A 13282-nucleotide genomic window follows, 5' to 3' on the forward strand; every position below is an offset into this window, starting at 1 on the left:
CCAGAGTTGATAGAGATTTGGCAGGCTGGAGAGCTGGGGAGAAAGTCCGCGCTTCAAGTTAATTGGGGAATGTGATTTATGACTGTTAATTGGAGGAGGGAATTGTGCTTTGCTACTTTGTGCCCAGGGGAGAATAATTCAGTTTTTGGCTTCAACTATGTAGTGCCGATACTTTGTTTCTTGAATAAAAGATTCTTTAAGGAAAACAAAGCCTTCAAGTTCTTTTGAAGAGATTTATCTGTCGGAACTTTGACTTATGACAACAGAGCCCAAAATTTATGTCGCTATGTGACAAATTTGTTGAATGAATTTTGCCCCATTTTACAACCTTTCTTGCCACATTTGTTAAGTGAATCACTGCAGTGGATAAGCTAGTAACATGGTTGTTAAGTGAATCTGGCTTCCCCTTTTGCTTCTCAGATCACAAAAGGTGATCACATGACCCTGGGACACTGCAACTGTAATAAATATGAGTCACTTGCCAAGCAGCTGAATTTTGATCATGTGATCATGGGGATGCTGCAACGGTCCTAAGTATGAAAAATGGTCCTATCACTTTTTTCAGTGCCATTATAACTTTGAATGGTCACTAAATGAATTGTTGTAAGTCAAGGACAACCTGTAGCCCACATCAACAGATCACATTACCATATTCCTTTCTTCCGTTCAATCATGTCTAGTCAGTCTCTGAGTATTAGACATGATTGAACGGAAGGAATATGGTAACGTGATCTGTTGTTGTGGGTGATTATCATCACCCACCCACCCCGGAATTTTTGATCCCGGAATTTTGTCTATGGAGATTCTCAGTCATCCAGGTCATGGTTGTCCCAAAGGTGCTTTTTCACGAGGCAACTGGACTTTCTTTTTTCTCTTTGAACACATTTCGCTTCTCATCCAAGAAGCTTCTTCAGCTCTGACTGGATGGTGGAGAATTGAAGGATTTAAACTCCTTGCAGACAGCAGGTCATTTGCATTTTTAGAGACGTTGATGCCACCTGGAGGCTTATCTATGTTGTCAGGGTCTCCTGAGTGCTGCAAATGGCTATGGAGCCTTCCTGGAACTGTTGAAAGGATTGTGTTGTAGACTGAAGATAAGATGATGTCATACTCCTCTCCTCTGTTGAGAGGGCTGTTCAGTTTTGACATAGATGGCCTCTTTGACCCCTCTTTAAAACCAGTGGTCCTCTCTCTCCAAAGTTGTGGACTTTGCTGTCTTCGAAAGAGTGGCCTTTGTCTTTTAAATGTAGATGGACTGCTGACTCTTGTCCTGATGGGTTTGTTCTATGTTGTGCCATACGTTTATGAAGTGGTTTTTGGAATTTCCTGTACCCCACCGCTACTGGACCTGGTCAGCCCATCTTCTATTGTCACCTAATGGCCCTAACTGGGTTTCAGAAAGAGCTCAGGATTCTCCCCGAGGCACTAATATATGGCCCAGCAGACTTTTATTATTGTTGGACTGAGGTAGTGACAACGTTCCTGGATCAGACGGCATCTATGTGGATATTCTGTGCTCTGCACCCAAGCCTCATTAGACCTCCTAGCTTATAGAAGATGTCTGGAGAGGGTGAAATTGGAAGAGAACCTTGTGGGAGCTTTTGGTTGTGTTCCCTCTTGGCAACTGACTCATATCTATGACGGTTGCAGTGTCCCAGGGTCATGTGATCACCTTTTATGACCTTCTGACAAGCAAAATCCATGGGGAAGCCACATTTACTTAACAACCATGTTACTAATTAACAACTGCAGCCATTCCCTTAACAACTGTGGCAAGAAAGGTTGTAAACAGGGCAAAGCCTACTTAACAAATGTCTCACTTAGCATCAGAACTTTTCGGCTCAATTATGGTTGTAAGTTGAGGACTACCTGTTGTAAACTGTCCAGAGTTTTGGCGTTAAGATGGGTGACCATACAGATATTTTAGGTACATTAGTTTCTTTCTACGTTTAAAAGAGCCTGGAAAACAAAGACATCTGAAAATATAAAACTGAACCTGAAAAACAGGACATTCATAATCAGGAAATGAAAGAACGCAAAAGCCCAATTCCTCATTGCAGTGAAAATGTGAAGGAAATATAATTTGCTTGAACGCTTGCAGTTCTGAAATTCTGAAAGGTAGCAAGAAAATCCAATGGAGAAGATGAGCAGGAGAAAGTCCTCTATTTTCCTTCATTGGGCATTCTCCCCCCCCTTTCCTCCCCAACATTTTAGACCTCAAACTTCCTCAGTTCCATTCCAACTTCCCCTTTATCTCTCAGGCTCCAGCCCTTAGTCCTCTCAATCTGTTCCAGCGTCACCTTCTCAGTCCCAAACAGAAACAGCCATTATTCTTTAGAACTGTCCCTACTTCTGTTTTTAGTTTCTTTCATCAGATATCTCCCACTGAAGCAAATCCAATTTACTATCTTTCTCCTCGCCTCTTAAAAAACAAAATGCAGTAGTCAGGAGCATTATAGGTCAAAGGATGCAATTAGTTAATTAATTACTTGTATGTAGGCAGGATTGGGCATGGTCAGTGACACACTGACATCATTAGATTGGAAAAGAATGAGTTTTGTTGCGCATTTAGGCCTCTTAACTTTGCCACGCTTTTGTGCAAAAATGTAAATAAATAGAGCCAGTTTAGTTCTAATGGTTAAGGCACCAAGCTAGAATCCAGAAGACTGTGAGTTCTAGTCCGGCCTTAGGCATGTAAACCAGCTGGGTGGCCTTGGGCTAGTTACTCTCTCTCTCAGCCCAACTGACCACACAGGGTTGTTGTTGTGGGGAACATAGGAAGAAGACGTATTATATGGGTTTGATGCCTTGAGTTATTTATAAAAATAATAACTGTGGGCTATATAAAAAAAATCTACCCCCCTTCCCCCCGCAATACATCATATTAAAGTTTTAAACATTAGCAGTTTTGCTACACAATCTCGGGAGCACAAGTTCAGATTGTTCTGGGCACCACCAATATGGGAATTGGGTTGTGGCAGGGGCATTAAAAATCAAGATGGTGGCTTTGATCATATGGTTGCAGCAGCCATCTTGAATTTCTCTGTTACACACACAAGACGATTAGACATATTGCTTTCTCTTATTTTTATTTTCCCCACTTCAAAATTGTCTGGTTGTGAGGGCTTAAGTCATGGCTCCAAATTAATGTCTGAACAAATAGATCAGATGCAGGAGGGCTTCTAACTTTGTTATAAAGGGTCCATAAATGCCTGCACATCTATACAGTATGCACAAAGCAAACTTCGATGTATTTATTGACTAAATTATAGGCTACAAAACAACTGATAGCGTTTCAAATTTAAAACAATAAACACAAAGCAATTCTGCAACAAACATTTTGCTCCATTCAAGGAGCAAAATCACTCTAAATTCCCCCAAACCTTTCATAATCTATTCATCCCACTCCAAGCCAGTGGGAAAGTAATTTAGTTTATATCCTTCTTTGAAGTTTTATTAGCTCACATGTCATGGAGCTAAAGGCCATGTTTTCCATGCCCTGCTAACAGGTGAAATCAACTGTGTTCCCATTAGTTTGATCTTGAAGATCTACTTCACTGAAAGCACTGGATCTTTTCTGCCAAGGGGGCACATTCCAATTTTGACTATATGCAGCAAAATGCACTTTGCTAAAGGTTAGGCAGTCTGTGTGTCAAGTTAAGGAGTAAAACCAGCAGAAAGTGAAATTCGGCTCAAGGATCAGGTGCCTCTGTATATGTGTGGAATTAGCCCATTTAAAGAACATAGAATTTGCTTAGTAAAAATAAATTCAAACCCCAGTAAAATGGTAAATTAACGCATGGCTCCAAATTAATGTCTGAACAAATAGATCAGATGCAGGAAAACCCCTTCAAAGCTTGTAAGTGAAATCCCATCCCCACAGGAACTGCGTTTAAGAAAAATAGTTCAGACATGGATCTTAATCCCCTGACGTTTTGCCCAGTGCCCAAGTAGATCTCAGGAGAAAATATTTACCTTTTGCAGTGGAACAGGAAAGTCTTGCTCTAAATTTGGAACTTCAACTTCTAACCTAGTGTCTTAATTCTTTGTGATAGGGAGAAATCCAATAAGCATTACTGCAATGCACTCTACATGGGGTACCTCTGAAGAGATTCAGAAGCTTCAACTGGTGCAGACCAGAGCAGTACAGGCAGTAAAGGGTGTTGCTTATTTGGCACACACACAACACCACTATCCGTGCACTGCACTGGTTGCCAATGTGCTGGTTGTCACCTTTAAAGCCCTTCATAGTTTGGGATTGTGCTACTTGAGGGGCAATCTCTCCCCCGTTGTTTCTATCTGTTTATTTCTGCAATCACTGGATCAGTGGAATTAAGGAGAAATTTCCTGACAAGACAATTAGTCAATGGAACAGCTTGCCTGTTGCGAGTGCTCCATCGCTGGTGGTTTTCAAGGAAAGATTTGATAACCATTTGTCCAGCATGGATTAAGGACTCTGCCTAGGACAAGGGGTTGGACTAGAAGACCTCCACAGTCCCTTCCAAACCTATGACTCTTACGATTCACCGGAGGCAGAAGTGGGCTTCATTTGTCTTGGTGCTTTGTAAGTTGTGCAAGGCTAGCCCATAGGGTGGGAAAGAGCTTTTTTAAGGGCAGCTAATAAAAATACCAACTAGTTTTCATGGGAATAGGATGGGGTTTTTTCCCCCCCTGCAAAACATTTCCATCAACATAATTCAAATAATGGCTGTGGAGTCCCCTTTCCACCAAGCAGAGAAAAAGAAAACAATAAACTAATGACTGACGCATGAAGGTTTCGTCCGTACGGTCTCCTTCCAGCACTCTTATGGAAACCACAGAGAACAAATGACACTGAAATGGCCAATAAAAGAGTGGGAGGCCAGCTGAGAGAAGTCCTGCTTCAGCTGAGGCTCTTCAGCTTGCTCAGACTGTCAGCGTACTGGAAATCAGCGCTGTTCTCGTAATTGTACATGTCCAGCGCCACCTCGCAGCTCTCCCGGACTACCCGCTCTTCATCCTTGGCAAACGCTTCCAGGGTGGTCAGGCAGGACTCCTTAGCGATGGAGCCCAAAGCCTCGGCACACTCGTGGCGCACCATGGGGTTCTCTGCCATGTCCTCCAAGGATGCCGTCAGCCGTGGAATGCTGGCCTCCTGCTGCATCTGGCCCAGCACATAGGCAATCTCATGGCGGAAGAGGGCACTGCCACACTGGAGGCCTGGGGAAAGAGAGGAGTCACCTGGATTAAGAGGGGAGAAGAGAACCGGCCTGGTAGCATAAATGTGGTGGAATCTGACATTGGAATGCAGAAGGGGAGGGGCTGTTTCCCACGGAGGCAGATCAGCACCGAGTTCCATCTGGGAGTTATATGCAGTGTGGGCTTTGCTTCTTGAGCCCGGCAAGATTAACGTCAGGCCCAAGGAAGCAAGAATGCTTAATTGCTCAGAGTAGTTTCTTTATTGCTTTATTAATTTTAATATTATTTTAATCACTGTATTATTTTAATATTAACAATAAATACGCTTGTCCACAGGAATCTTGCCAGACTAAAACCTCCTTTGCGTAGTCCTCGACTTCGTTTAGTGACTGTTCGAAGTTAGAACGGCACTTTAAAAAAAAGTGACTTATGACCATTTTTCACATGTAGGATCATTGCAGCATCTCCGTGGTCAAAATCTGGACACTTGGCAACTGGCTCATATTTATGAGGATTACAGTGTCCCGGGGTGACTTTTTGGGACCTTCTGATAAGCCAAGTCAATGGGGGAAGCCAGATTCACTTTACAACTGGGTTACTAACTTAACAACTGCAGTAATGTGCTTACCAACTGTGGCAAGGAAGGTCATGAAACGGGGCAAAACTCATTTAACAATCGTCTCACTTAGCAATAGTAATTTCAGGCTCCATTGTGGTCGTACGTTGAGGACTGCCTGTATCAGATAAGTACCGTGATGGAAGCTTTGGCCACGATCCCTTCTGGGCTTCTTTCTGCAAACCGAGAACTTGATGTTGATCTGCCTCTCAGCTCCCTGGGAAAAAGCCCCTCCCCCCTGCATCCCAGCATCAAGATTCCCCCACAATGGCTCAGGATTGATTGGCTGCTCTGATGGCAGCGACTCAGGGATACAGGAAAAGAAAAACTTTCAAGTGTTTATTTTGAGGCAGGCCCCTGGGTGCATATAACCAGTGACTTGTCGTGGGAAATGTTCTTTCTTTGAAGGGAGAGGTGCTTCCTCACTCAGAAGTCAAATCCGCCACTCCAACTGGGCAGAGAAAGGATCCCCACAGCTTCGATTTCATTACCTGGGGTTGGATCCTCTCAGCTGGAGATAACAAGGACTGAACCCCAAGCCCACTAAATATAAACATCCTCTACCAATGAATGATGGTACAGTGTTAGTTTTTAATTCCAAAGGTCGCAGAGGTATAAATATGTATCTAAGGAGGGAATGAAGTTATGGGGTTATTCTATCTGTATAATGGACCACAAGAAAGGCTGAGCGCCAAAGAATTGAAGCCTTCGAACTATGGTGCTAGAGAAGACTCCTGCGAGTCCCTAAGAATGCAAGGCGATCAAACCAGTCAGTCCTACAGGAGATCAACCCTGACTGCTCTAGAAGGCCAGATCCTGAAGTTGAAATACTTTGGCCACCTAATGAGAAGGAAGGACTCACTGGAGAAGAGTGTAATGCTGGGAAAGATGGAGGGCAAGAGAAGAAGGGAACTACAGAGAACAAGGTGGCTGGATGGAGTCACTGAAGCAGTAGGAGTGAGCTTAAATGGACTCCAGAAGATGGTAGAGAAGGCCTGGAGGAACGTTGTCCATGGGGTCGCGATGGGTCGGATACGACTTCGCAGCTAACAACAAAGGAGGAAGTAAGTACTACACATACAACTCTCTTTGACGATTTCTCAAATCTCCCTTAGAAGGGTGATGGGCCAATTGCACTGAGCTTGAAAACCCGTGTCTGAGCCATGAATGGCAAACTGAGGACGTCTTGGAGTATGTCCAGGTTTAGTCACGGAATCATAGTCTCTTCCAAGACTATGGGTTCCCAGGGGTTGTAGGGAGCCAAGTCCGCTGAGTGGAAATACCCCCAAGGAGCTGCAGATAGGGTCAAGATGGGTTTTGAGGATGTTGGACAGAAGTGAAATTCCAAATTCACATGTGTACTTCCAAATAGCTAAGCCTCCGCATGTTTACTCGGAATTAGGACCTGCTGAGTTCAGGGAGGTCTTACTCCAGATAACAACAGAAAAGACCACTGGGCTGTCTAAAATAACTGCTACATAGAACAAACAAAGCTTCTTCAGAGTTGTACCTTGTCCCCGGCTACAAAAGGGTAAAAAAAATAAAAATTCATTTGACCAGACATGCTTCAATCTACACAGCAAATGTGCTTCAAGGGAGGCTGCATTTAACTGCAAAAATTCCTGAAATTGGTCATAATTTGCAAATTACATGTACTGCTTGTACATCAAACTGTAACAAATTTTTAGTAGCATTAATTTCTTGTTCATTATTTGTATTTCAAATAAAATAGGCGAGGGGGAGAGAATAAAAATGGTTTGCCTGCCGTTGTTAGCACATCCTTAGACCATTTCCCCTCTTATGATTTAAAGTGTCTTCCTAACGTCACCCAGCCATCCTTGGAAAGATATAAAACCCACCCTCAGTACGGTCATTTTGATACGTTGGTTCATTCTCTGGAAGTTGCTCTTAGGCCCTAAGAAAGTGGTTTTCAAACTTTTTCCTTCATTAGCCAAAACCATTTACCAGAAAGTCATTTTTACCCAACATACATAAAACACTTTAAGGCAGTGGTTCTCAACCTGTGGTTTGTGGACCCTGGGGGCCATAATGTCATCACAGGGGGGTCTGCAAAGGCTTGACAAAATGTTATGGTTTAAATCTTGGTGGTCTGTGGCCATGGTCCGTGGCCACAAAAGGGGAGATTTAAAGGGGGACTATGGTGAAGAAATAAGGGACGCGGTGGCTCAGTGGGTTAGGACGCTGAGCTTGTCAATCAGATGGTCGGCAGTTTGGCAGGTCGAATCCCGAGTGCCGCGTAGCAGAGTGAGCGCCTGTTACTCGTCCCAGCTTCTGCCAACCTAGCAGTTTGAAAGCACGTAAAAATACAAGTAGAAAAATAGGGACCACTCCGGTAGGAAGGTAACAGTGTTCCGTGCGCCTTTGGTGTCTAGTCATGCCGGCCACATGACCACGGAGACGTCCTTGGACAAGTGCTGGCTCTTCGGCTTTGTAACGGAGATGAGCACCGGCCCCTAGATTTGGAAACGACTAGCACGCATGTGCGGGGGAACCTTTACCTTTACCTTATGGTGAAGAAAAGGTTGAGAACCACAGCTTTAAGGAAATATTCCTGCTGAGATTGAGTCGTGGGTTCATGTGTCATCACCCTAAGAAAAAGCCAGTTTTATTTAGGTAATTTACACAGGTTTGGGAAGCACTACCCTAAGACCTGCACATGAGATACATAAAGAATCTCCAACTTAAGTAACAATTTCACAAATGGCCCAGTATAATTGGAGGTATTCAGCATTTGATTCACATGATGCATATTGGAAAATCGATTCTGCACTCCACCCCTTTATATGAAAATCACAGCCCAGGAAAATTTTCTGCCCCAGATTCTCGACCCAGGCTTAGAAAGTCAGCTGCTTACCATCAGCAAGTGCCAGGACAGCAGTTTCTCCTCCCATGTTCCGTAACGCAAACATAGCTTGATAGCGTTCAAAGAGTGATCGTGACTCATCCAGCAAGGTAAGCCTCAACTTCCCCACATCCTTCTCCTCAGCCGGAGGTGCTGGATCCACAGAGCAGTAAGGGTTAACGGCAGAGTTTGTCTCGTGCTCCTGAAACCATTCCAGCCTCTTCACAGCCAGCTGACACGTCTCTGCTACCTGCACAGGAGAGGAAATAGACAGGTAAAGCTAGTTATTGCCGTGGTTTAAAAGTCTTCATGGAAAGTCAAGGGCTAGGATGCCAATGGTAAAGTTGCAAGCTGGTTGCCAATGCTTTCAAATTAATGAAAAAGAGCTCCAGTGGGAGGTAATGGCGTTACAACTTTCCCCTAAATGTAGGGATTAAAAAGTATTAATAAATAATATACCTAAAAATTACACAGGAAGATGTTCCAGAATAAGTTATGTTTTTAAAAAATACAATTCACTTTCTCATGCTTCTAACAGATTTGGGAATGCCACAGATAGTTAAGGGGGAGGGGAAAGGAAAGATCACGGAACAAGTCAATCCAAAGTTCTCACTTAAGGCTCAAATAATGAAGACTCAGGTCCCTCGAGATATTTCTGAGAAAAATGGAAGAAAAGAAAAAAGGAGGACAACCAGCAGCAAGGTGGATGGACTCAAGTTACCGTGATGGATGGGAGATCTGAAAAGCCAGGTTGGGGACACATAATCCTGCAAGAGGAGGTTATTATGAGTCAACTCCAACATAATCAGTTAAAAACAATTCTGTTTCAAATGTTCATAATTCTACTTTGGGACCTTATTCAATTCAGCAATTTTGACAAAGTTATAGGGGTGGTGCGATGGCTCAGTGGTTAAGAAGCTGGGCTTGTCGGCTGGAAAGCCAACAAACCAGATTTGAGAGTTGCACGACAGGGTGAACTTCTATCCTAGCCCTAGTGGACAATCACTTAAATATGAGCCAGCAGTGTGCTGCAGCTGCCAAAAAAGCCAACACAGTGTTAGGCTGCATTAACAGAGGGATAGAATCAAGATCACGTGAAGTGTTAATACCACTTTACAATGCCTTGGTAAGGCCACACTTGGAATACTGCATCCAGTTTTGGTCACCATGATGTAAAAAAGATGTTGAGACTCATTCTAGAAAGAGTACAGAGAAGAGCAACAATGATGATTAGGAGACAGGAGGCTAAAACATATAAGGAATGGTTGCTGGAATTGGGTATGTCTAGTTTAATGACGAGAAGGACGAGGGGGGACATGATAACAGTGTTCCAATATTTCAGGGGCTGCCACAAAGGAGTCAAGCTATTTTCCAAAGGACCTGAGGTCAGGACAAGAGTAGATAAATAGGTATCACTTTGGTGGGGAAGTAATAGCACCATCTGATGTCATGCTGGCCACATGACCACAGAAATGTCTTCAGACAGCACTGGCTCAATGGCTCTTAAAATGGAGATGAACACAGCCTCCTATAGTCAGCAACAACTAGCAGAGTAAAATATACAGGGACTCCTTTTAGGAGTTATTGATTATCCCCATTCCCATATTCACCTCAACAACAGGATCTTCAGAATATTGTTTCAAGATATCAAGTACTTTTGGATTGCCAATAGCACCCAAAGCTTCACCTATGGAAAACAGAACAAAGTAGGAGAATGAACACAGGTCAGTGATGCAAAAATCCTTTAACATGTACCATCAGTACAAAGATAACAACAGCAACAATAACGACAATCTCTTTAATCCTTCAATCAACTGTTACTCAAAAGTTGCTAAATTGAAAAAAGCAACATATAATCAGAGTAATTATAGATTTTTCAAACCAATGACAGCATAATGTAAAGATACAATCCACCATTGGTCACTGAAACAAATTTAACTATTGAAGGAAAGGAACACAATGCATATGTGTGGGGAAAAAAATTCTAGTAGTAGAACATAAAGGTTACACCCATACTAAGCCAATAGGAATTAACATGTGCCTTTTTCTTCCTAAAAAGAGTTATATAAAACTAAAATATCGTATTTAAAACCTTGCCCATCAATACTAAAAATATTAGTCAAACAACAGGTATTTAAAAGTATTTTGATCTTAAGGCAATGTAACAACTATTCAAATGGTTGTATTTTGAGTTCCCACAGAAAACTGGGTAACATGGGGACACGCCATGCTTATTTGAGAATGAACCATGATTGGATGCTCCCTAGAGATATTTCTAATGGCAGGCCTCTTAAAATTGACCTTTGCTGCCAGTAGGTCACCATGAAAAGGAGCAAACATCAATGCTCTAGGGCAGGGGCGTCAAAGTCACAATGTCATGTGATGTGTCACAATGCATCGTGACTTTTTTCCCATTGCTGGCAATGGGGTGGGCGCAGTCTTGGCATGACACATCTGGCCCGTGGGCCGGCAGTTTGGCACCCCTGCTCTAGGGTAGGGGTTTCCAACCTTGGCAACATTAAGTCTTGTGGACTTCAACTCCCAGAATTCCTCAGCCAGCATTGGGTTGAAGTCTACAAGTCTTAAAATTGCCACGATTGGAGACCCCTGCTCCCGGGCAGTGTTTCTCAACACTTACAAGTTGCCAAGGCTGAGAAACACTGCTGATGATAGTTTTAACTATGTTCACTTTTGAAAACTGAAATGGTCATCAGGGACAAGGACAAAAAATAAGCCAGTGAAGATAACTCAAGATTCACAGTCATAATTTGTTAGGAGGGTCTTAGAACCATCTGAAATGTCTCATTTCAGTGGACACCATTCTTGACAAATAATTGCTTTTGTAAGATTTTGTTTGTTACATTTGTTCTGAAGTGATTCAGGCTTTGGGACCAAATGCTGAGAAGAAACCCAAATTTTCATGGGATTTCCTTCACTGGCTTCATGTAGACCAGCCTTCCTAACCAGGTGCCATCCTGAAGATCAAGTCACATAATCAACTTTAACCTAGCCAGCAAATAGTTCACTGGTTCTCACCTGCTTCATGTCGCACCATGGGTTCCTGGCATGTGTTCTGGAGCACATCAATGAGGACTGGAATGGCCCTCTCATCCTGCATCTGGCCAAGGCAGTATGCCAGCTCATGCTTCAGGAGAGCAGAGTCATCTTCAAAGGCTCGACTGATCCACTCAATGGCAGCTGGACCCCCCAAATTACGTAAGGTGAAAAGTGAGCGGAAGCGTGCCTTCAAGGGTTGTTTGGGGTTCACCAGAATCTGGCCAATCAACTCAACTTCTTTCTCTGTCACCATTATTCACTGCTTTGCTGGTCTGAAGAGACAGAGGGGCTGACTTTAAAAATCTGGAGGACCTAAACAGAGGGGGGAAAAATGAAAATGTCTGAACAAATGTTATCTTGGATGCAAATTTGATCTTGCTTATATTTTAGAATGGAAAGTAACAACACTGCCGTTTTTTAAAAAAAAATCATATACGGCTCAATAAAGTAAATTATTAACATAAGAAATCCACTACATATCAGGGCAATGTGCATATGTACATGATCAATCTGGAGCAACAACTGTATACAGATGCTTAATATAGAAAAATACATGCAAATTAGCACAAACCCATTTTCCTCATGCTATCTGTCAATCTTTATCTTCTCCCAATAACAAATTAAAAATACAGATATTACATGCATATTCATACATGCCGCTTAATCTTTTCTCTTGGAACTAAGAAATTTGCCCTCCAACTTCTCAGCAGTGCCATGTTGTAGCTGAGAACCCCCCCCCCAAATTTGTAGCCAATGTCAGACTGTATGATACAATAAAGGGAATCATTAATGTACTCAGTGCCAAAATGATTATATTTGAGAAAAATGGAGTGAACAAATGCATGTCGTAAATAAATGGTGAAAAACAAAGAGGAAACAGATGAATTTGTGTACCTCGGTAGAATATTCACCAAAGATGGGGAAAATGGATGGAGACCTTTTAAGACACGTGAATGCTGAGAGGGAAGTCGTGGGTAGCGTGTGGATCGTTCCAGGCAGGGGTAGGCAACCTCGACTCTTTCATGACTCATGGACTTCAACTCCCAGAATTCCTGAGTCAGCATAGCTGACTCAGGAATTCTGGGAGTTGAAGTCCATGAGTCATAAAAGAACCGAGGTTGCCTACCCCTGGTTCCCAGGCAATGAATGTCGGAAGAAAAAACAAAAGCCGTTAAGAGTGTGCTTGTGGCCAATTCGGTATATGAACGCGAGAACTGAGTAGGCCAGATGAAACAATATAAGAGCCGGATGTAGTAATATCCAATTAAATAGGCACTAAATGAACGTAAGCTGAATACAGATAGGAGCGAGCTGCAGGAAAGAATTGCGAGATGGTCTGGTCAACCAAATGCAGTGTAAAATTGGGTAGAGGGGCAGGGGAAAACTGAGAAAGCTGAAGTTGGATAAATTGTAGAAAGAAGATTCAAGAACGGGTAATATTCGGTTCCTCCATTAGTCCCTCAGTAAAAGAGGCTCACCTGCCCCCTCCCGTTCTATTTCCATAGCAACACCGAACCTCGAGAATTCCCCTTTACCCCACTCACCGAACCCCCCACACGCGTTCTCCA

At 43.0% G+C, this 13282-nt stretch overlaps 1 protein-coding gene and 1 long non-coding RNA gene across 6 annotated transcripts; one reads left to right on the forward strand and one right to left on the reverse strand.

Annotated features, from left to right (window-relative positions):
- Window positions 1-256: 256 nt before the first annotated feature.
- Window positions 257-13282, reverse strand: DOHH (deoxyhypusine hydroxylase). Of its 4 annotated transcripts, none has more exons than XR_014490865.1 (5): window positions 11694-12544; window positions 10268-10344; window positions 8670-8907; window positions 4767-5199; window positions 257-2111 (listed from the first exon to the last, which is right to left on the reverse strand). XR_014490865.1 is itself a non-coding variant. In XM_083349735.1 (5 exons), exons 2-5 carry the CDS (start codon window positions 11965-11967, stop codon window positions 4883-4885), a joined length of 906 nt encoding a protein of 301 aa, XP_083205861.1. In that variant the 5' UTR covers window positions 11968-12026; window positions 13259-13282; the 3' UTR covers window positions 2797-4882. The 4 variants fall into 4 exon arrangements, 3 of the variants coding, with proteins under 3 accessions (XP_083205861.1, XP_083205862.1, XP_083205860.1); XM_083349735.1 differs by lacking the exon at window positions 257-2111 and adding an exon at window positions 13259-13282 and having other exon boundaries at window positions 2797-5199; window positions 11694-12026; XM_083349736.1 differs by lacking the exon at window positions 257-2111 and adding an exon at window positions 12609-12671 and having other exon boundaries at window positions 2797-5199; window positions 11694-12026.
- On the forward strand, window positions 5858-11835 carry LOC310632506. Of its 2 annotated transcripts, none has more exons than XR_014490866.1 (3): window positions 5858-6858; window positions 10279-10381; window positions 11532-11835. It is a non-coding gene; the product is annotated as an uncharacterized lncRNA (long non-coding RNA). The 2 variants fall into 2 exon arrangements; XR_014490867.1 differs by lacking the exon at window positions 5858-6858 and adding an exon at window positions 8720-8767.

Source organism: Vipera ursinii (assembly GCF_947247035.1).
Source record: "Vipera ursinii genome assembly, chromosome: 1".
NCBI lineage: Eukaryota > Metazoa > Chordata > Lepidosauria > Squamata > Viperidae > Vipera > Vipera ursinii.